Source organism: Papilio xuthus, unplaced genomic scaffold, assembly GCF_000836235.2.
Source record: "Papilio xuthus unplaced genomic scaffold, Pxut_1.1 DF827870.1, whole genome shotgun sequence".
In the NCBI taxonomy this organism is placed as follows: domain Eukaryota; kingdom Metazoa; phylum Arthropoda; class Insecta; order Lepidoptera; family Papilionidae; genus Papilio; species Papilio xuthus.
In genome coordinates this window covers 1,487,718-1,510,138 of record NW_013530779.1, presented here as the reverse complement: position 1 = coordinate 1,510,138, position 22,421 = coordinate 1,487,718, and the positions used below count along the sequence as shown (strand labels likewise).

Sequence of the window (22,421 nt, the reverse complement as noted above, 5' to 3'; positions counted from 1 at the left end):
TTGTTTTGATGGATGGATCGATGTTTGTTTGAAGGTATCTCCGGAATGGCTAAACGGATCTATCTGAAATTTGGCATATATACAGAACATAGTCTTGAAGAACACATAGGCTACTAATTATGTTTTTTTAATACCGCGTGGACGGAGTCGCGGGCGACAGCTAGTACCAAATAAAATCGTAGAAGCTAAATTTATATTATATAACATTCTATATTCAAAATGAAATAAATGCGTTTGCTTTTTTATTTTTAAATTTTCGTTGAAATGTCACCAAATAAACGGATGTGGTGTGTAACAATTGGCGCCAATAAATCCTTGGTCATTTTTCAAGAGCGGGAGTGACTCATGGATACAACTTCGTTTTTCGTATTCATGCGGAAATAAAAGTCGGTTTCGTTTCGGCCAGTGCGTGTTTTTTTTTCGATGTTCAACTTGAACTGTAGAATTTTAAAACAATATTCCAAAGGAAATGATCAGTGTAACATTTTTATTTTATTTTCTATGTTGTTTTTTTTCCTGTAATTTTTACTTAATGTTTGGTACATGTGATAGATAATATATAATGTGTACATAAGCCAGACGTATAACCCTAAATTGCATAGTTAAAAAGTTATTTTATGCATGCATTTAGTTTTCTTGATTTTCGTTATACATTGTATTTAGTAGTGCGAAATACGACCATGAAGTACTCATTATCTGAAATTAATTTAAAAACGTTAAGAGTGTTGCCAGTAAATAATAACATGTAATTTACAAATTTCTCACCTTACTAAATGACATGTAATTGACGTCAGCAAAACCAAATGCTGTCAGTTTGCAAGGGTTTTGAGCTCTATAACAACAGTAGAGTAGGACTTTAAAACTCGTGGGATATACAGTCTAGTTTTTGTCGTCCAAGAAAACTTTAAATACGCAAAATAATATACTAAAAACGAAGGGTTACCAAGCCTTAGAACTTTGTTGAAGAATCATAAATTATCCAATATTTTTTTGTCCGTCATTATCATATTAAACAGCAAAATCGTTAAGTAAAAAAATGGAGAAGATTATCCACCTGCCTATACCATCCATATTCATACGTACCTAATTTGCACTAACAACACATCTCTGGCAACATTACGATCTGCATACCATAGACAGTTATACGCAGCATCGCTCACCTCCATACTCTGTGAAATTAAAACAACAAAAAAATAACCAGTTCTAAGTTTAAACATCCCGACTTCCGTTAACACCTGATGCAATCGTTTAAATGATATTAACGAAACCGGTATTTAACTATTTTACTTACCGACCTCATTATCATGTCGCCAAAGAGGCACAGAAAGAATATTTGAAAAAGGTTCATTGATAAAAACGTTAGGAATGTAACGGCCAACGCTATGTTGTCTGTAGCCTAAAAACAAAATGGCGGTTTTATTAAAAATATTTCTTTTGTGTAATAAACTGGCTTACACATTTTTTGTCGTTTTAATACATTAAATAATATCAGCCAGTATTATTATATAATATTTTATTAATTAATTATTTTTTTTACAGCTAAAGACATATCAAAAGAGATGACCAGAATTCTTAGATCCACGCTGACAAGGTTTGTTACAAAAAAATAATTAATTGCGTATTAGTAGAGTATTATAATTTTATTTAACAAGAAATATAGTACTTACTTTAACATTAAATCCAGCTAGACAAATAATCACTGAACTGGATACGAAATTAAATAAAGTAGATTTTGAATATATCATATCAAGCGTACTTGTACATCTAGAAAAATCATACTAATATTATAAATGAGAATGTTTGGATGGATGGATGTTTGAAGGTGTCATCAGAACGTTTGCGTAGATCTCGCTGAAATTTGATATAGATGTAGGTCATAGTTTATTACGCGCGAGAGCAGTCGCGGTTGACAACTAGTATGTTTATATTTACGCGATTAAAAAAAAACTTTGAAAAAATTATAGCCCGATCAGGAATATAAAACTACTCGCCATATTGCCGAATATTATGGAACTATTTCTTTTGGTTACATTAGAAAGTCTAAAAAAGGCAATTGAAGCGCATCCAGACCAAGATTTTTATATTTTTGGTTAGATTATAAAAATATGTTTTTGTAACAAACTTATCGACAGTGGAAACTCAAGTTATGTTGACTTACTTTATTAATTCTTGATGCCGTTTTATTAAATTAATAAGTTTGCTTTTGACTATATTTTGTTCTTCCTCATTTAAATGCCGTGATGGGATTAAGTTTTCAAATTCATAACATAATAGACGGAATTGTATTCTTATAAATGTACAACAAATGTAATAGAAATAATCAGCTCCACACATTTCTAGAAGCACTATACATTCTGGAAAAAAATAATTTAAACACTAACGTCGCTATCCATAGTAGTAGCATTAATCGTAGTAGTCGCTAAGTATAGTATAATACAACCCTGTATTATACTATACTTAGCGATCTATACACAGGGGACCGAAGAGCTGGCAGCTACCTCGGTCAAAGAATTAGTTTAGCTGTACAGAGGGGGAACGCTGCCAGTATCTTCGGGACCTTGCCTAAAGAGACTCCTTTTATTAACATATTTTAGTTAATTATTCGGTTTTTTTTTTAATTTTATTTTATCATAGATTTAAGACTTTATGTATTCATAGAAATGAGGATGTAAATAAATAAATGTTTTATATGCATAAAAAAAACCCTGTATTTGATGTCGAAAAAATGTCATATTTTGTACACATGTATTTGCGTTGCTGATAAAAAAGCAATTGTTAAAATTTTTGTATGTCGATCCTGTCGTGCATATCCGCGTTTGTTCCGGGTAATTTCTAAAACTGTTGGACCGATTTTAGCGGGACTGTTACTGGAAGATATGTGGGCGTGGAAATTGTTTTTTTTTAAATTCCACGCTACCAAAGTCGTGGGTGTTCGGTAGTTACTTGATAAAAGTCTGCGTAATCAGATAAGTATAAACCAAAGAGTAAATACCACTTTTATACATTCTCTTCAGTGTTTTTCATTCGTTCTGAGGCATATATTACTCGAATTTCATAATATAATCTGTGTGTAAATATTTCGCATTATTTATAGTTAGAAAATCCGACACTGTGCCGGTGTATTGACGCAACATTATACTTATTATCATATCAACGTTTATGTCCCCTCACTAATCGAATCTGACACTTGACTTTGTAACGAAAGCGCGCCAAATGATTCTAACTAATAATGTCTAAAATTATATTTGTTTCACCGAAAAACATAAGGCTCAACGAAATTAAAAATAAATAATCTTATTCGGCATGATATCAGAAAAATACTACAAAAAGTACAAACTTAATTATTATATATTTTTCTTAAATAACACATACCGGTATTTATCGCCGTTAAAATGCTCAAAGAGGCTAAAACTTTCTAAATTTGCCACACCGATAGCTCTAGACATAACGGCCCCTTTTTTTAATAGGTCATCTGACCGGTTGAGAAGCCATTCTTGGTAATATGTTTTAATTAAAAAAAATGAACTAAGCTAAACATAGACTTTCAATTGTTAAATAATTAACACTAACCCTTGAAGTTATTTTCTTAGTTGGTTTCTGAGACCGAAGTTCTTTATAAAGATTTATTTTATACAGAAATTTTGGTCTTAGAAACCAACAAGTTCGTTATTCCTTTAGTTATAAAATCTTACTAATATTATGAATGCGAATGTTTTGATGAATAGATGAATTTTTGTTAGAAGATATCTCCGGTTTAACGGATCATTTTGAAATTTAGCTTAGATGGAGAACATAGTTTGGAACACATAGGTTACTTATTAAGTTTTAATTATTTTAGGCGGACGTTTTGCGAGTTAAGTGCATATATAAAAATGGATAGTATTACCTGACCAACTCTGTTTAAAGAATGCGAACGGCCAATACTTTATGTCGAAAGCATCAAATGGATATACCACTTTATGTGGCAGAACTAGCTCTAATTCTCCACTAGAAATGTATTTTTTAACAATTTTTATAATAGGAGTAAATGTAAAATCAAATACAACACAAATATTGAAAATATTCAGTAAAGTTATTACGGAATTTACGAATTTTCCTTCTTCTTTTTCAATATTATTCTTCACTGCAATATACTTATTTGTTTTCTCATCCAGTTCTCGTAAATTATCAATTAAATTATTTATATGATTACCATAGATAATTAAAAAGAATGATTTAAAAATCCCAACCGTGCTCAACATTGCACACGGCGCTAAATACGTCATTTCAGTCATGTTTGTACCGGTTTTTAAATCTTTTATAAAATTCAATATAGCACAAAGCACGTCACTATTCAGCCAAATGAAATTAAAAATATATATACATCTTGTTCTTATTCTCGTTAATCGATTACATTTTTTATGTTCCAAATTTATTCCACTAGCAAGGAAAATTAAATTTAAACGATTCAACGTTTTGTTTAACAGTGTAGCTTCGGACATCTTGTTAACAATATAAAATTCAAATTCAAAATGGCGGTCTTTTATATACGTTATGAGTAATTTTTGAATAATTTAATAGACAACATAATGTGTTGTTTTGCTTAACTATTACTGATTTAATTATTCTATCGTTTATTATAAAAGTTTATATAAAAGGTGTTAATTGTTTAAAGTAAAATAATTTCTAGACGATCTATGGAGGCAACTATGAGGACTTAAAAATCTTACTTCTAACTAATATTATAAACGCGAATGTTTAGATGGATGGATGTTTATTTGAAGGTATCTCCAGACCGACTGGACGGATCACTGGTCCTGATGTGGTCCTGGTCTGGATGAACACATACGCTACTAATTATGTTTTTTCAATTCCGTGCGTACGGTGTCGCGGGCGACGGCTAGTTTTAAATAAAATCCATTCAAATAAAATTCACTTTTAAGGTTATTTTAATTTATTTAAAAGTGATGAAAATAATGTTATAAGTAAGCAATACACAATTCAATATTATATATATATATATATATATATATATATATATTATTTACCTTTGTTTAGGCATGAAGGCCAAATAAGCAACCCTATGATTAAAAAGAAAGAAAATAACCAAAGAGTTTTTGTAGGTCTTAATCTTGAAGTATGCAGCTAAATTGATTTCTTAACCAATAACTTAATGTCACAAATAAATTATCTTTTAGTATATTTAAACATCCTTATAAAAGTTAATTAACAATCTTACTAATAAAATAAATACCAATGTTTGGATGGATGGATGTTTGTTACACGGTTAATTTTTTTTTAATTCCACGCAGACGGAGTCGCGGGTGACAGCTAGTACAGTCATAAATACTAGCGTCCATATAGAGTACTAAAATATTCAGATGTTTTTCTGTAATTAGTAGTTACAATTGTAAAGTTTCTTGATAACATAATTATTAGTTCTTTTAAGTAGGAATTATTCCTTTTTAACTTTATAATTTTCATATTATGTACTTTATAATTATTTTTTAATAACAATAAATACATTTATATTAAGGAAAAATTATCTATATTTATATAAAGAGGAAATGTTTGTTTGTTCGCATTGAATAACGTACGAAATTACTCAATCGATTTGAATTGCATTCACTGTTCGAAAGCTATCTATCCACGGTTTACATAGGCTGTATTACGAGATCTTAATTATATACGCACGGACGAAGTCGCGGTCAACTGCTAGATATATAATAAAATAGAATAAACGATTATTTCCACATAAGAAAAAATCACTTATGATCCAATATACACAAAATTAAGACCAAAGGTGGTCAGCTAAGCCGATACAAGGGTTGACTCGGCCTACACTGCGTTGGTTTTCAGCTCCCTTTGCTCTTTTACATAAACAAGTGTGTTTTAAATTATTTCCGTATTAATTTTCGTGAGTTGTCGGCGTGTACATAGTGTTTAAAAGGCAAAAGTAAGACCAAGAGCTACTCAGTACCTGTAATTAGAAGATTAATTCCATTAAAATGAGCACAGAGCACACTGGAAAAGTAGAGAAATAGAGAGTTAAAGAGAAAGAGAAGTAATACGTAAATTACTTACTCGTGTGAAAGCCCTGAGATTGACATCTGCGAATCCCATAGCAGTTAACTTGCATGGTTTCTGAGCTCTGGAAAATAATTGTGAATATAACATCGTAAAGAAAATCTTACTTCTTACTAATATTATAAATATGAATGTTTAGATGGATGGATGTTTGTTTGAAGGTATTTCCAAAACACTTGTATGGATCTCGACAAAATTCGGCATACATACGTAGTCTCGAAGAACACATAGCCTATCTTTTTTAGTCCGCGTAGACGGAGTCACGGGCTACAGCTAGTTACTCCATAATTAAAACTAAAGGTGACTTAAGCTAAATTAAATTTGAGTAATTTATTGATTATGTTTATAAAATAACAAATATTTTTCACAAACCTAATTTGCACAATCATTAGGTCTTTAGTTAGTCTTTGATCGACTGAGTACCATAGACAATTGTACGCAGCATCGCTTACTTCCAGGCTCTGAAATTAAATTTTAATTATATCCAAATTTATAAGGATTTTCAAAAAAAATCAAAATAGATTTATTTCTTACCGATCTCATGATCATATCACCAAAGAGGCATAAAAAGAAAATTTGAAGTAAACTCATAAATAGAAACGTCAGAAATGTAACGCCGAACGCCAAATTGTCTATGGCCTGAAATAAAAACTTTGCTTAATACAGTGCGGAGAGTACAAAACTAAGCATCATTCGCACGGACGCTTTTTTAACGCAAGTTCAAACGCGTTCTAATATATTAAAAGCATATCTGATACGACAGCGTTATTAAAACGCGAAACTTTTATCGCGTAGTATTGCATTATGAACTTTGCGCGAACGGAATAAGAGTGGTTTTAAAATCGCTTGAGAGTTTTAACGTCGCGTCAAAAAAGCGCGCGTAAATTTGAATACAAACCGTAACGTTGAAACCGGTAAGACAAATTATCACCGAACTTGAGAAAAAATTGAATAAAGTAGATTTGGAATAAATCAGTTCCAAAATGTTTGTCACGCTGAAATAAAAAGACGTTCGATTTTTGAATTAATTGGGCAAAGAGTAAAAAAAATTCTACGTAAAACAGACTGCTCACGTTGGGTCAGTCTGTTAAAACGCGATAAATTCAAAAACTATTGAATAAATTTGCATACAATTTTGCACCAGTGTCATTCGTATGGATGAGGATCAGCTAGGCCCGTAAAAGAATTTTAATGCTTATGTGTTTCACCAAATTTTTTTTACTTTTTTATTTGTATCTTTTATGTCGCTTAATCTCTTCCTCCTTTTTCCGTTTCCATCCAATGCAAATTTACATAAAAAACTTATAATAGATAAAATGTGTCGGCAGTGAAAATGGATGGTAGAAGCCGGCAAAATTGTGTTTAACAATATATTTAAACAATTTACTAATGACTATTTTACTTAAACGTCTTACCTTATAAGATGTTGATGCCATTTTATTAATTCCAACAGTCTACCTCTGATATCCTGGTCATACGGTTTAGTAGGAATTAAATTTTCCAATTCGTAACTTAATAGTCGAAACTGGATTCGAATGTAGGTACAACAAATGTAATAGAAATAATCAGCCGCACATATTTCTAGTAGTACTATGCATTCTGTAAATTAAGATTATAGATATAAAAGTCTTTTTCCACTTAGCAGCTGATCGCGCGACTGTCCGCGTGCAGCTATCGTAATGATTACTTGAAAAAAGTTTCGCGACCTACAAAAAAATGGCCGAAAGAGTTCTGCGGCTAAATGCTGAGTGCAAATTTGACCTTAAGCATAACTATCAGAATTTTAATTACTTTAAAGACAACTTTATTTTTCCTGTACAGTCTATTTGGAGAACAAAAATCCTGTGATCACACCACATAAAATATCGTATGGAAATTATGAAATTTCCTACACGCGCTTTGCAATCCTATCGTCGACTTGACTTTTATTTCTTTTAATAGTTTATAAGTGCACTTTCCGAGGACCTTAATATCATGTTAGGATAAAAAAAATAACATTACCTGACCATATTTGTTTGACGTATACCAATGGCCAGTATTTTATATTTAACGGATCAAATGGGTACACGTCTAGAAATGGCAGCATAAGTTCAACTTCCTTTGTCCTTACGTAATTTATAGCAATCAGAATCAATGGGCTAAAAGTAAAATTAACCACCATACCAATATTTAAAATATTCAATAAATTTATAACGACATTTAAAAATCGACGCTCTTCTTTTTCGATTTGATTTTTTATGTTGGTATTATAATTAATCGAGTTTATCTCGAGTGCTCTTAATTCATCGATTAAATTATTAACATATTTATTGTAAGTTATCAAATAAAATGATTTTAAATTAGATACTGCGCTAAGCATCGCACATGGCGCTAGATATGTAATTTCCGTCATATCTGTTCCATTCTTTATACCGTCAATAAAATAAAATACAGCTCCAATTATATCACTATTCAACCATATGGAATTAAAAATAAAAACGCATCTCCTTTTAATTTTTTGTCGACGATTACATTTTTCCAAATTCAAACCCGATAAAATTAAAATTAATTTTAAACGTTTCAATGTTACATCGAAAAGCGATTCGACCGCCATTGTCTTCGATTACAATACAAAATGGCGTCTTTTATAGTTCGTGTTGTCTTAAATAACTAAACAGACAGCGTAATTAGGCTATTTCGTTTATCAACACCTCGAAAGGTTTTAATTAATGAACTTCTAATTACAAATGTGAATATACATGGTGCTTTTGAACATTATTTGGATTAAAAAGAATTTTTAAACTACTTACTTGAGTAACACTGGTTCATACAGATACGAAAATATTATGATGAAACTTGCTCACATATGAGAGGAAAATTAATAAAGTTTAAAGTCAATACGAATTGAGCCAGCGTGGTTAACGAAGGCTTCGTACCTCCTAATTTAAGATAGGTACCCTTCTCTTTTACATTAAGTTGAAGGCGATACGTACTATTTTATTTTTAAGCATAATCCAAAAGTAGTTTTTATATTAATATGTTTAATAACAATTAAGCACCAATAAAAACAAATGATAGTCCTAACGGACATTTTTACGTTCCCTCTACCGAGGGAACGTAAAAACTACGAGCCGAGCCATGAATCGAGTTTCGTTGTGTTGCAACTTGTTGCTGAAGTGAGCGAATAAAAACAGACGACGCTTCGGACGTTATAGGACCACCGAACGAACAACAACACGGCCAAGTGTAAATTGGAATTAAATACTTGGTTCCGTACAAAGAGTTTTATTTGCAAAATGAAAATAGACTTCCCAAAAATGGGACTGAGAGCTCTTATTGCAAATCTTGCTTATCTAATTTTAAATTATTTTTGAAATCATGTACAATGTAGCACGGCTTTTGGAGTAATCTATATCTACGTCCCTATACTAATAATATTATAAAGAGGATAAATTTGTATTTTTCTATGTAACGAATAAACTCAAAAACTAGTCGACCGCTTCCAAAATGTATATTGTCATTAGAAAGCTACGTACACATAGTACAGGCTTTATTCATTTTTATAATTTCACTTAGACGATGTCGCAGACTATGGCTAACTATAACTTTGGTTGCGCCTAGAAACTTTATCGTAGTGCCCTCCTACATTTTATTTTTGTGTTTATTACAAATGGGTTGAATAGATAAACGAATGTTATACTTTTTACAATTTTAAAATGCTTAAAGAAACAAATCATACTCATGAAAAACTATTAATGAAAAAGGTTTTAAGATTAGACATTTTCGCGCGTATCCCTAACGAGACACGAGCGCTGGTAGTAATTTATCTTGGTGCACAGATTAAAAAGGAAACGCAAACCCGACATTCAAATTCCGGAGCCGCTCTAACGTGATGAAAGGGCTTTACGCGATTTATGCTGCCGTGAAAAGGAAAAAAAGATATTCCAACTGTCGTTCTAACTGTATGAGAACTTGTTTTGTACATTGTACTGTTTGCAAACTTCTTTATTAAGTGAAACTTTAATCAATTATGCTTATAAAAGTAATAGAGTAAGCAGAGATGACTGATTTCCATGTCACATCATTTAAGGCTCTTCTAGAGTCTTCACGAGAGGGTTTGAGTAAACCAAAATGTTAAAAAGTCTCGAAAATGCATTTCGTTACGCGAGAGAGATGGAAGACATAAATAGTGATGGAAAGAGATGGCTGTATATTGTTAGTTTTGGATTCTTATTTTGAGATTATATGATCTGGTGCAAGAACTACCAGACTTGGTTTCCAACTGGGTTTATTGCTTTTTAAGATTATCTTTTTAAATACCAAATTTTGTCATTTTTAAGCGGTTTTTATAAGAAAAATTACAATGGGTAAAATTAAGTATGCTTTTTATCGTATTGTTTGTAAACAATAAAAAAAAACTGTAACGGAACCTTGATCATTGTCTACGATTTTCATTGTTTAGTCAACTCTAGTTTGTTCTTCCGTGAAAAGAGTATTATATTAATTTGTTAATCTTTTCTTTATCATTCTTTAACAAATTGAACTGTATTATTATTTTTTTATATCATAAGGTGGCAAACGAACGAGCGGCCACTCGAAATCGCTGAAATAGCGAGGTGACCGTTGCCCACATACAGACATACGCAATTGCATATGCGTTGCCCATCCTTAATCGACGGAGGAGAGGATGCGCAGAAATAAAATATTTTCCCTTTCCATGCATCCTTTCATCCGGAAAGTCCACTTCCACTTCCCATTCTTTCCTTATAAGAAAGAGGGTGGGAAGGGAAAGAGGACTATATAAGGCCTCCGGGACGATTAATTTTTGTCATCCTTAAGTAATTTAATTTTAACACAAACTGTTAGGAAGAAAATCCGAAAGTGTGCCGGTTTAACGGCGCAACACTAGCGTTATTAAAATGTCAACGTTTATGTCCCCTCACTAATCGAATCTGACACTTGACTTGGTAACGAAAGCGCGCCAAATGATTCTAACTAATAATGTCTAAAATATAAGAGACGATAAATATTAAACTGTGTTTCTTCTTATATATAATATTCTCGTGCCACAATGTTAGTTACCATACTCCTCCGAAACGGATTGATCGATTTTTATGAAATGTTATATACATATTCAGTACATCTGAGAATAGGCTAGTATATATTTTTTAATTCCGCACGAACGGAGTCGCGGCGGCACCTGGTATAGATTTAAATTAAAACATATAATCCATTTCAATTTTTTTTTGCTGCAAACCTACAATAACGTTAGAAAAGTCAAGTAACCTTTTTTGTTTGTTCTGAAATATTTGAGATCTATGTTAAAGAAAATCTACTATAATATTTTTAGGGTTCCGTATCTCATAGGAAAAAAACGGAGCCCTTATAGGATCACTTTGTTGTCCGTCCGTCTGTCTGTCAAGACTCTATTTTTTAATAGGTTAAGACAAAAAATGTAAAGTGATTAACTATAATTTAAATTTTTATTGATAAACTTTTAACATCCTGTATAAGTTATTAATTATTACAAAGTACGAAAACAAACACCTTTTGTACCTTATATTTAAGTATTTGTGTAATTATCTGTTATGCTTGAAGTGTTCCTTGAAGTAATTATACATTTGTTACTGCAAATTATTGGTTAAGGATCGATGTTGGTATAAGGTAAAGAAAGTCTCAGGTATTTTAACTAAATACGTACTATCGTTTTATTCTATTTTATTTTATTTATATTGATTCTAATTAAACAATAGTTAATACATCATCATGATCATCAGCTCACTGTACGTCCCCACCGAGGGGCTCGGAGCCTACCCTAAGTTAAGGGTGATTAGGCCGTAGTCAACCACGCTGGCCCAGTGCGGGTTGGTTGACTTCAAACATATCTTTGAATTTCTTCTCAGATATATGCAGGTTGCATCATGACGTTTTCCTTCACCGTAATAACGTCGGATAAATTTACATATGTAAATCGGAAAATCGAAAAACACATTGGTACATGGCGGTATTCGAATCCAGGACCTCCAGATTGCAAGTCAAGTGCTTGACCCCTGAGCCACCGACGCTCTCATTAATTAAAACGACGTTAAATAAAACAACAATATTCTCAATATATAATGGCTATTTAATAAATTATAAAATACATTTGTCACCGCTTAATTTTTTCCAAAAGTAAAGGTGCTTACATTTCAAATATAGGAAATAAGTCACAAAGTTACAAGCTATCGAATGATTTGACAAACACGTATAGTTTGACAAAAAATTACCGGCCACTGATTAATGAAGTCTAAATAAGCATAAGTAAGCTAATTACTATTTTTTTTTCATTTTCTAATCAGTGTATGGTTTATACATGGTGTTCAAAAGACAGAAATACGACCAAGAACTGCTTAATACCTACAAAAAGATTAAATTCTATAAATTAAATATTCAAAATGACTTTGGTATTTTACTGTCGTAACACATGTTTTGAAAAATACTGTTATCTCTATTGATTTTTTAGAGAATGAGAGGGATGCAAATGTTTTTATACAAGTGTTTCGACATTGTAAACTCATAGGAAGTTGTATAACTCACGCTCGTGAACGCCATCAGGTTGACGTCTACGAAACCCATAGCTGTCAACTTACATGGCTTCTGCGATCTGAAAATAAATTGTGAGGAAAATTGCTCGTTTCACAATAATGTACACTCTCGGTCTAAAGGTGCTTACAAACTGGTGACTTTTTGAAAATGGAAATTAATATTTTTGTTTTTTTAAAAAGCGATTATGATTCAATTGTTTTTATATCGTAATTATCATCTGAGCTCATCGAAATAGCAGAACGACCACTGCCCATAGACAAGTGCAATGGCACGTTGCCTACATTAAGTGGACAGAGGACGCACAGAGAATATATCCCTTTCCGATGCGTCCTCTATTCCAACAAATCTAATTGCTTTTGTTACCAAAACTTTTATTAATAAATATACCATAATTGTTTCAAGTGTAAATCAAATCGATTGATTCTTTTGTCTTTCTAGAGAAGTATTTAACAAATTCGAATCTCTGATTCTTCATTTGAAACTGTTAAATCAAATATAAAGAAACAATAGTGATCGCCCGCGACTCCGTCCGCGTGGAATTAAAGAAAAAACATATTTACTAGCCTGTGTAATATTCCAGACTATGTTTTATATTTATGCCAAATATCATCAAGATCCGTTCAGACGTTCTCGAGATACCTACAAGCAAACAACCATTCACCCATCTAAACATTCGCATTTATAATATTAGTAAGATTAGCATTACTACTAATATTTTACAACTTTCAGTATTAAATTAAATAACTATATTTTAATTTGCAAAAAAAAAAATACGTTGTTTGAACGCGTCTTCATATCGTGCGTTTGGAAATACGAAATTAAACATTCAAGTTTTTTGCTCGTACTTTTTACTTTGTCATATTTTTAGACAGTTTGCGTATTCTTTTGTTTTTCTTCAAGTTGGGAAACTTTAGAAATACAGCTGCCATTTCGTTAATATCGTTACAATTGGTTTTTAATCTGTCGTTTCCATTGACGTCATTCGGATTTTTATATAACGTATTTTTCCAAGAGTAAGTTACAGATTTACATGTATATTGTCGTAAACCCTTACTGTCCTGACAACGAAACTATAAATATCTTAAAATCGTTCAAGTCGCAAAATCACATTGAACATATAGTTTCATAATAACAAAGACAACAACAGAATAGTGACCCTAACACGAATATTTGTGACAAATGCTACCGTATCGTCATTTATGACTATATTAGTATGAGATTTTTGGTATATTTAACAGCCGATAGGAGGCGATGCACATGTTTTAATAACAATTTAGTCGATGACCAAATTTCAAAAATATTCGTACTAGGTCCATAGAAGCTAAAACTACTAAGGTACTAGGCAAGGTAACTAGGACATCATAGGATACGTGAAGTCTGATTAACTTTCTACCCTCCTCTTGGTCCTGGTCATTACCATTACCATAACTTCTGTGGGCCTTCAACATTTTGAAAGCTCACAGAAGTTATAACTGTAAAGTACTAGGACATCATAGGACATGTGAAGTGTGAATGACGTTAACGTTCTACCTTCCTCTTTGTCCTGGTAATGTTGAAGGCTGACAGAACCAAAAACTATAAAGTACTAGGACATCATAGGATATGTGAAGTTTAACGTTAACTTTCTACACTACTCTTTGTCTGGTACTGTTGAATACTGACCTGGTAAGCACGATGAGGAAACTCTTGGTAATAACCTGGTCGGCAGTGTACCAGCGGCTATTGTACACGGCATTGCTTATTGTAATACTCTGTTGAAAAGTTCAATGTTAATATTAATTTAAAATATACAAAATAAGAACACAAAGAAGTACCATGAGATTATTCAGTATTATATCTTCAAATTTCATCATCAGATTACTATACGCCTCTACTAATCAACTGGTAGCCTACTCTTAGTAGGCGTGATTAGGCTTTGGTCTTTACGATTCTATTGTTAGCGTTTTGTGAATTCAATATGCACGTTAGAAACTTCAAATAAAAAGACTTAAAAATCGTAAACCTATCAATGAAAACATGTACTTTATTTCCATCCATATGTCCATAAATAGATTTGCAAGAACTCAATAAATTGCATCTATTGAGTTACATGTAATGTCTAAACTTACGGATCTCATGAGCATATCTCCAAAGAAGCATAAGAAAAAGACCTGCAGAAGACACATGGAGAGGAACAGCAGGAATGTCACGATGAGAGCTACATCCTCTATAGCCTGGAGAAATTTAATACTATAAGACAAGGATACATAGAATGTAGATAAATAATTCAATAGGGAATAAATATATCATTGAATTTATCTCATGTATGAGCTTAGTTTTAGTATTCTCTTCCCACTCTTTTCTTATAAGGAAAGGATGGGACGGCCAAGTTAATTTGACGGAGGTTTCTGTTCATCATCATCATCATCATCAGCTCACTATACGTCCCCACCGAGGGGCTCGGAGCCTACCCTAAGTTAAGGGTGATTAGGCCATAGTCAACCATGCTGGCCAAGTGCGGGTTGGTTGACTTCACACATATCTTTGAATTTCTTCTCAGATATGTGTAGGTTGCATCACGATGTTTTCCTTCACCGTAAGAACGTCGGATAAATGTACATATGTAAATCGGAATTCGAAAAACAAATTGGCACATGGCGGGATTCGAACCCAGGACCTGCAGATTGCAAGTCAAGTGCTTGACCACTGAGCCACAGACGCTGCAGGATTCAGGATTCAGTTGATAATAAGAAATTGTTGATTTAGAAACAAAACTACTAAATAAATAATTATATACTCATCGTTCCAAATGTTAAATCATTAGGAAAGTTATAATGATAACGAAATCGTGAAGCATTTAATGTTAATAAAGAGAAAGAATAAAGTAATGTGTACCACAACGTTGAATCCAGTGAGGCAGATCAGGATTGAACTAGAAGTGAAATTGTAGAGCGTTGACTTTGAATATATTGCTTCTAACAATCTGGCAGCACTGGGGAAAAAATACACAAATACATCGACAAACAAGGATATAAAACAAGCAATTTTATTATTTAAACTAATCCTTTTCGTCTTGCTTCCGAAAAAAAAATTGAAAAATCTCTAAAACTCAGAAAAATTAAAAAGAAATCGTCTCAAAAAAGATCTCTAACAATATATGTCACTGTAATTGTCTAATCAATCGTGTGATCTGTTTTGTCCAATCCAATCAAGCAATCCATCCATTTTTCTTGCATGAAAATATATGCCCAAATATCTTACTTATAACTTCTTATTATTCTTATTCTTATTAATATTGTAAATGCGAAATTTTGAATGGATGGATGTTTGAAAATATCTCCGGAACGGCTGCATAGAAATTTCACATAGATGTAGAACATAATCTGGAAGACCACAAAGGCTACTATTTTTTTTTTAATTCCGCACGGACGGAGTCGCGGGTGACAGTATTTTCTTGCTTACCCTATTATCACTTGATGTCTTCTTATCATTTCTTCGAATTTCTTCTTGAAATCTACGTCCGCTTTCTGTCTGATACTATTGCCAAGGTCAGGGATGATATTCTCAAGGTCATACGCTAGAAGTAAGAACTGAGTCCTGATATGGCTGCAGCAAGTGAAAAAGAAGTAATCAGCACTGCAAATGTCCAAAATTACCACCCATTCTGAAAACATGTAACGAGAAATACTGGTTTGAAGTCATTTACTTAGTGTACACTAAGTGTAACAATAAGGGTTAGATATCTTTTATTCCTTTATTGAACTGAACGGGAATATGCCTCATAGTCCTTTCTATCTTTTACGCAAAGCAATATGTGTAATTTTGGTTTATAAAATCTTTTTTTCTATATTTTTTGCGTCTACTGTGATTTTAATGTTATTATTATAATACATTTTGGTCGAAAATTAAATTTTTCATAATCATTTTTCTTTTTTTTAATAGGGACTTTAGTTTTTATGAACATGCCAGTCTCATATAAAACAAATTACAAAATAATTGCAACTACAAGTCCTTGGCACTATGCTGCGGACTCCGTCTGCTAGGTCCGACAATATTTGGGCCAACACAGACAGAAGTCCTCCAACATTGAGCCTTGACAAAACTAAATATAAACTTACCAGACCAAAATTGATGCAAATAAGCGAAAGGCCAGTATCGAATATCATAAGAATCGAATGGATAAATAATGAAAAATGGTAACATGAGCTCCAATTCCGTTGTCTTCATATAATTAACAAACATCAAAATAAACGGACTGATAGAAAAAGTCAACACGACTATCACATTTAAAATATTCAGCATTTTGATAACGCAGTACAAGAAACTCTTTTCTTCTGCCACTATCTCTTCTTTCTTCTTAACTCTCTTACTATTCAATCCAGTTATCTCCAACAATCGTAGACTATTGATCATTTGGTCAATTCGCTTTTCATTGACTATCATGAATAGTGATTTTATATTTGCCATAAAAGCTAACGCTATACAAGGAGCGATGTACGTCAGTTCAATGAAGCTCTTTCCATTTTCTAAGCCGTCTATAAACCAATATATTCCACCGGCCAAATCAACATTCAGCCAGAATGAGTTGAATATATATAGTAGACGTATTTTCACTGTCTGTATTGTTGTTCTTGATTTGCTTTCCAATGATAATCCTCCATAACGGAAAAGAAATGAGATTTTGTTCAATGATTCATCAAACACCAATGAGCCCATACTTAGACTTCTATTTAAATTGAGGTCTAATATCGAACTAAAGCATATAAATTCAGTTTAAAGTAATCACAAAGAAAGCCCCTTAGTGTAGATTTATGAAAATTCAACAATAAGTAATTGTTTAACCGTTAGTTTCTGAGACCAAATTTTTGTATAAAACATAACACATTGTTTTAAACGGAGATTTCGGTCTCAGAAACTTACGGTAAGTAACTTTTAAATAACTTTGAGTGCGGCTGTTATACTTAGAATAATTTCTTAATTGATATTAAGAGTGGAAATATTCGTAGATGCAAATATACAAAACGTAGAGTAACAGTGGTAGAGCCCGCTTGAACATCTTCGCACGAATTGTCCCGGCTCGCCCGGTGAAATACCTAGACCACACAGAAGACGGGCGTCAAGTGGAAGCAATTCCGCGTTTCGTCTGATGAGTGTGCGTTCCGGAGGCCTAATTTAGTCCTCTTTTCCTTCCCACCCTTTTTCTTATAAGGAAAAGATGGGAAGTGGAACTGGACTTTCCGAATGAGAGGATGCAAAGGAAGGTAAAATATTTTCTTTCTGTGCATCCTCTCCTCCGTCAATTAAAGGTAGGCAACGCATATGCAATTGCGTATGTCTATGGGCAACAGTCACTTCGCCATTTCATCGATTTCAGGTGGCCGCTCGCTCGTTTGCCACCTTATGATATAAAAAAAAACGCTTGATGCTTAAACCTTAAGAATTAATTATGAATATTTCTATTTTTCTAATATATTTAAAAGAACGTGTTTCAAACTCTCAGTTAAGGTTACGTTTCCATTATCATACAATACACGTGCAACGGCGAAGTAGGAGCATTGTTCAATTGTGTAGAGTTCCGTATAAAAACCGTTCAATTGTTCACAACTCAATGTCTCCGAGAAAACAATCGACAAAGGATAGTTTTCGAACGTAACTCGATTCATGAGAGTTCTTACGATTATTTGCGTGTTTTCGAACGTATACAAGAAATCGTACTATAATAATATTATAATTACGAATGTGTGGATAGACCGACGAATGGATGTTTATTAGAAGTTACCTCCAGAATAACTGAATGGATCTCGCTGAATATTTGTCATAGAAGTATAACATAGTCTGGAAGAATACATAGGCTACTGATAATTTTTTAATTGCGCACGGATAGAGTCGCGGGCGATATCTAGTAATATGGGGAAAATTGTTTTATAATGCAACTAACGTACCTGGTTTTGCAAACGTAACTCTAAGAAACAAACTAATAATAACTCATAGCAGGGTGTTTCTATCAACGCCATGTCTTTGTCAAACTACAAGATATTTGTCGAAATACTGATGCTCAGTTATTTCGTAAAGGTATTTTCTAATAGAACTAATCGCAACAACAACTAATTTCTCGCTAGCCGTGAGTTTTTGAGACCAAAATCTCTGTTTAACATATCATCCCTGTCATTATCTTTGACAAAACAGAGCTATGTTTTAAACGGGGATTTCGCTCTCAGAAACTCACGTTTAGACAGACTATAACCTTCATTATTTTTATAATTTAAAAATAACCTTAAATACTCTTTGTTCAAATCTATAGATTTTGTATCCTTCCTCTCGAACCCTAATAATGAGGCGTAAACAATTTACATAATTATAGTATCATTTTATATGTATATCTTATTACAGTTCAGTTATATTTAATCTCATATTATAATATTTTAATTAGCAGAAAACGGATAGCGAATAGTTTTATGTAAATAAAAATTCATTTCTTCCAATTTGATTCTCATATCATTTTACTACATTGGATGTTTGGACAGGCCAGTTATTTAGTCATCGATTTCCTGCTATTTACTCTATATGTCTACTCTATGAAGATGTAAAAGAAATAGTAATAGCCTGTGTGTTATTCCATACTCGTTCTATATCAATGCCTTTCAGCGTGATTCATTCAACAGTTCTGTAGATACCTTCTTACAAACATCAATACATCGAAACTTTTGCATTTATAATATTAGTAAGAAGTATGTAATTCACTCTCTTACGCATATCCTCTTTCATACAATCCATTAAGGTCTTAATCTACTTTTCTATTTAATTTATTTCTTTTTAATAAAATAGTTTAACTATGGTAAATAATGAATCATCTATGTACAGTGCCAAATATAAGTGATATGTGTCTGGGAATTTACGCACACTTTTACAATGTTATTGATGTACGCAGGATGTGTGTGTGTGTGTGGGATATTGTATGGTGGCGACCCCTGCAGTGCGGGTAGTGCATAGCTATTCTGAATGTAGGGTTGAACAAAATATTTTTTTTTCAATTTTAACTATTATTTTCTGAGTAATTAAATAATCAATTTAATTGTCACTTAGTGAGCATAAAATTATTTTAAGAAGAGTAGTAAAATTATACTCGATAAATATTAAATTAAAACAAAGAATTTTAATTCGATTTGCTATTAAACATGACAACTATTGTAATAAAATATTACGCATTGTGGAACTAATCTATTAAAGTAAACTTACGAAAAAAAATCCCCTATAATATTTTGACAACCCTATTTAACTTTCTCGATCACACCCCTTGCTGCGCCCCCCGCCGTGTTTGGCAAGCGAGCTAACACACATGCGCGATACGAAAAAAAATTGACAAGCCATAATTTAAAAGAACCTGTTTCGTTGGGGTAGATCTTTGTCATATATTTCATCTGTGGACTATTATAACAAATTTAAAACTAAACATTAATCATGCGAATATCAACCTTACTGCATTGTCATAAAGTTTAATTAAAAGCAAAAAGTGTTAAATACTCGGACCTTATTTCAGAAATGTATAATTTACAGATTAAAAATCAAAGTGACAGTTTTTTTTTCTTAACTTGTAAGACGATTCATATTTTTAAAGCTGGTTTGTTATAATATAATGCAAGGGGCCAGTGTTATACCGATTGGTGAAAAAAAAGAACTTCTGTAGAATGACTTTAAAACTACATTTTATGGAAATAAAAAAAAAAGCAGAATATGTTAAAATTAATATTTTAATAGGTAAATTAAATTGAATTTTTACCTTTTATAATTTTTATTCTGTTTTTTTTTTTAATTTTTGCCCCTTCCCTGAGTCGTGGGCGACAACTAGTATGTTGCACAATACTTGTACTTTAACTATTACTATTATATGTAAATTTAAACTATTGTTATTATTCAGTAAACAGGTCACAAAGGCTTAATCTATTTTACAACACATTCGTTTAAATTTAATAAAATTAGGTTATGTTTTTTATAGGAACAAATATTACGACAAACTATTACATTTAATCCTACGTCTTACTAATATTATAAATGCGAATGTTTAGATGGATGGATGTTTTTTTGAACGTATCTTCGGAACGGCTCAACGAATCTCGCTGAAATTTTGCATAGATGTAGAACATAGTCTTTAATAACACATAGGCTTCCTTATTTTTTAATTATAGATGAAGCCGTGGGCGACAGCTAGTTTTTATTAATAAAAATTAATATCATAAAATGATTTACAACAAACGAGGTCCGATGTCGTGCAATACAGATTTCTTGACGAAAAAAAAATATTAACCGCGGGAAAAAACCTCGCCGGCCGATACCGCCTGCCTCATGTCAAGCGATGCGCGATTCACACGGTACAAGATCCAGAGATTAGTGCTCGTGATGTTTTTGTTATTTCATTTAAAGAAACTGAGAAAAATTGTCAAGTATCTTTATCATAATATATCCGTAATTTTAAATTAGTTTAGTTTTAACCAAGGTGCAAGCAAATCTTACATTAATGTGATTAATAAAAAAAATTGAAAAAAACAGAAAATATACGAGACTTTTTAAAAAAAAATATTGCTCCATGGACTAAATAGTTAGTTCAAAAAATATTTTCGTTGTTTACGGAATTAAAAATATACAAATATCTCGCGTATGAAATCTCATTTATCGCAAACCTGTCGTTGCATTCCGTCGCACACGAGTTCCCGCTGTCGTGTCACATCACAAAGATAACAATGCATTTGATGTGTATAGTTTCGACCTTATGTCTTCTACATAACGTCTCATTTACAATTTTTGAAAGCATCTTAAATTTGGTATAATAGCGTAGTCGCGCCATTGGATATTCTAATTTCGAATTTTCGAAACTAGTCTTTAATTTAATAGCATTTAAGTCCATTGATAGTGACAAAAATAATTAAACAGTCTACAATCGAATATAACTTTTAATCCAAAGAAGATAAGGTCTAACGGAAATACTATAGTTATTTTTGCTAAATGAAATTTATTGTTTTTAGGAATGTGCTTCTTATCCAATACGACATAAGGTTAATATTGAATGCAAATATAATATTGTAATTTAACCCTTAAAATGCTATCGACCTGGCTACTACATAGGTGGGCATTGTCTAGTTGAAATTGTCTCACGTCGAACTGCCAACTGTATTGGAAGAGAATGTTTAAATTTGACCTAATTTAAAGCTAATTTTTTTAAACATGTCTTATTTTGCACTGTTGCCAAATGTTGGAAAGGCCAATTTTTTATACTGTATTTCCGGAAAACAATTGTTTTTGGAAACACAAAAACAAACAGGCAAGTAAATGTATTTTAAAGAGAAATGATTAGGACATGTTACATCTATCTTCCTCTAATGTTTTAAATGCTATTTGGATAGTATTTTTTTTAATAAAACGTAATCTGGACAAAGGCAAAATGCAGTTCAGCCAGACAGCAAACAGATTATGTTTTTTTATAATCTTTTATATAAAATTCTCGTGTCACAATTTTCGTTCCCATACTCCTCCGAAACGGCTTGACCGATTCTCATGAAATTTTGTGAGCATATTGAGTAGGCCAACATCTATTTTTAATCCCGCGCGGACGGAGTCGCGGGCGACAACTAGTTTAATTTATAATTTCCATTAAGTACTCAAAGTCGTAAGTCTGGCATAAATATTGTTAACTGCATATTAATAAAAATATTGAGATTATTAACCCGGTTAAATTCTAACCGTTGCGTCGCTGTCTTTCCGAGAAGTTTCAGTTTAGGGCCGGTCGGATGACGTATGACAATGAAAAAGCCCAAACCGTC

The 22,421-nt window shown here is 32.3% G+C and overlaps 3 protein-coding genes across 3 annotated transcripts; all 3 read right to left on the bottom strand.

The window, feature by feature from the left end:
* Positions 1–627: 627 nt before the first annotated feature.
* LOC106115218 (odorant receptor 4-like) lies at positions 628–4,274 on the bottom strand. Its single transcript, XM_013308537.1, has 8 exons — positions 4,202–4,274; positions 3,887–4,123; positions 2,159–2,354; positions 1,668–1,764; positions 1,292–1,396; positions 1,084–1,169; positions 766–832; positions 628–696 (listed from the first exon to the last, which is right to left on the bottom strand). The coding sequence occupies exons 1-8, from the start codon at positions 4,272–4,274 to the stop codon at positions 628–630; spliced, it is 930 nt and encodes a 309-aa protein (XP_013163991.1).
* Positions 4,275–5,611: 1,337 nt separating this feature from the next.
* On the bottom strand, positions 5,612–8,660 carry LOC106115217 (putative odorant receptor 92a). Its single transcript, XM_013308536.1, has 7 exons — positions 8,068–8,660; positions 7,482–7,665; positions 6,965–7,061; positions 6,601–6,705; positions 6,439–6,527; positions 6,064–6,130; positions 5,612–5,959 (listed from the first exon to the last, which is right to left on the bottom strand). The coding sequence occupies exons 1-7, from the start codon at positions 8,657–8,659 to the stop codon at positions 5,888–5,890; spliced, it is 1,206 nt and encodes a 401-aa protein (XP_013163990.1). The 5' UTR covers position 8,660; the 3' UTR covers positions 5,612–5,887.
* Positions 8,661–12,375: 3,715 nt separating this feature from the next.
* LOC106115216 (putative odorant receptor 92a) lies at positions 12,376–17,325 on the bottom strand. Its single transcript, XM_013308535.1, has 7 exons — positions 16,728–17,325; positions 16,072–16,273; positions 15,505–15,601; positions 14,739–14,843; positions 14,293–14,381; positions 12,622–12,688; positions 12,376–12,441 (listed from the first exon to the last, which is right to left on the bottom strand). The coding sequence occupies exons 1-7, from the start codon at positions 17,323–17,325 to the stop codon at positions 12,376–12,378; spliced, it is 1,224 nt and encodes a 407-aa protein (XP_013163989.1).
* Between the last annotated feature and the right edge of the window lie 5,096 nt (positions 17,326–22,421).

Excerpts from the sequence above, each read along its gene's own strand:
- LOC106115218 (XM_013308537.1), bottom strand. The coding sequence starts at position 4,274 with ATGACTGAAATGACGTATTTAGCGCCGTGTGCAATGTTGAGCACGGTT. Across the intron at positions 4,124-4,201 it reads TTTTAAATCATTCTTTTTAA|TGAAGAATAATATTGAAAAA; the intron begins TTATCTATGGTA and ends AGTATATTGCAG. Across the intron at positions 1,765-2,158 it reads CGGCATCAAGAATTAATAAA|ATGTACAAGTACGCTTGATA; the intron begins GTAAGTCAACAT and ends TGATTTTTCTAG.
- LOC106115217 (XM_013308536.1), bottom strand. The coding sequence starts at position 8,659 with ATGGCGGTCGAATCGCTTTTCGATGTAACATTGAAACGTTTAAAATTA. Across the intron at positions 7,666-8,067 it reads CGTCAAACAAATATGGTCAG|AATGCATAGTACTACTAGAA; the intron begins GTAATGTTATTT and ends CTTAATTTACAG. Across the intron at positions 6,706-6,964 it reads TTACCGGTTTCAACGTTACG|GCCATAGACAATTTGGCGTT; the intron begins GTTTGTATTCAA and ends TTTTTATTTCAG.
- LOC106115216 (XM_013308535.1), bottom strand. The coding sequence starts at position 17,325 with ATGGGCTCATTGGTGTTTGATGAATCATTGAACAAAATCTCATTTCTT. Across the intron at positions 15,602-16,071 it reads AGACATCAAGTGATAATAGG|TGCTGCCAGATTGTTAGAAG; the intron begins GTAAGCAAGAAA and ends TTTTTTCCCCAG. Across the intron at positions 12,689-14,292 it reads TTCCTCATCGTGCTTACCAG|ATCGCAGAAGCCATGTAAGT; the intron begins GTCAGTATTCAA and ends ATTTATTTTCAG.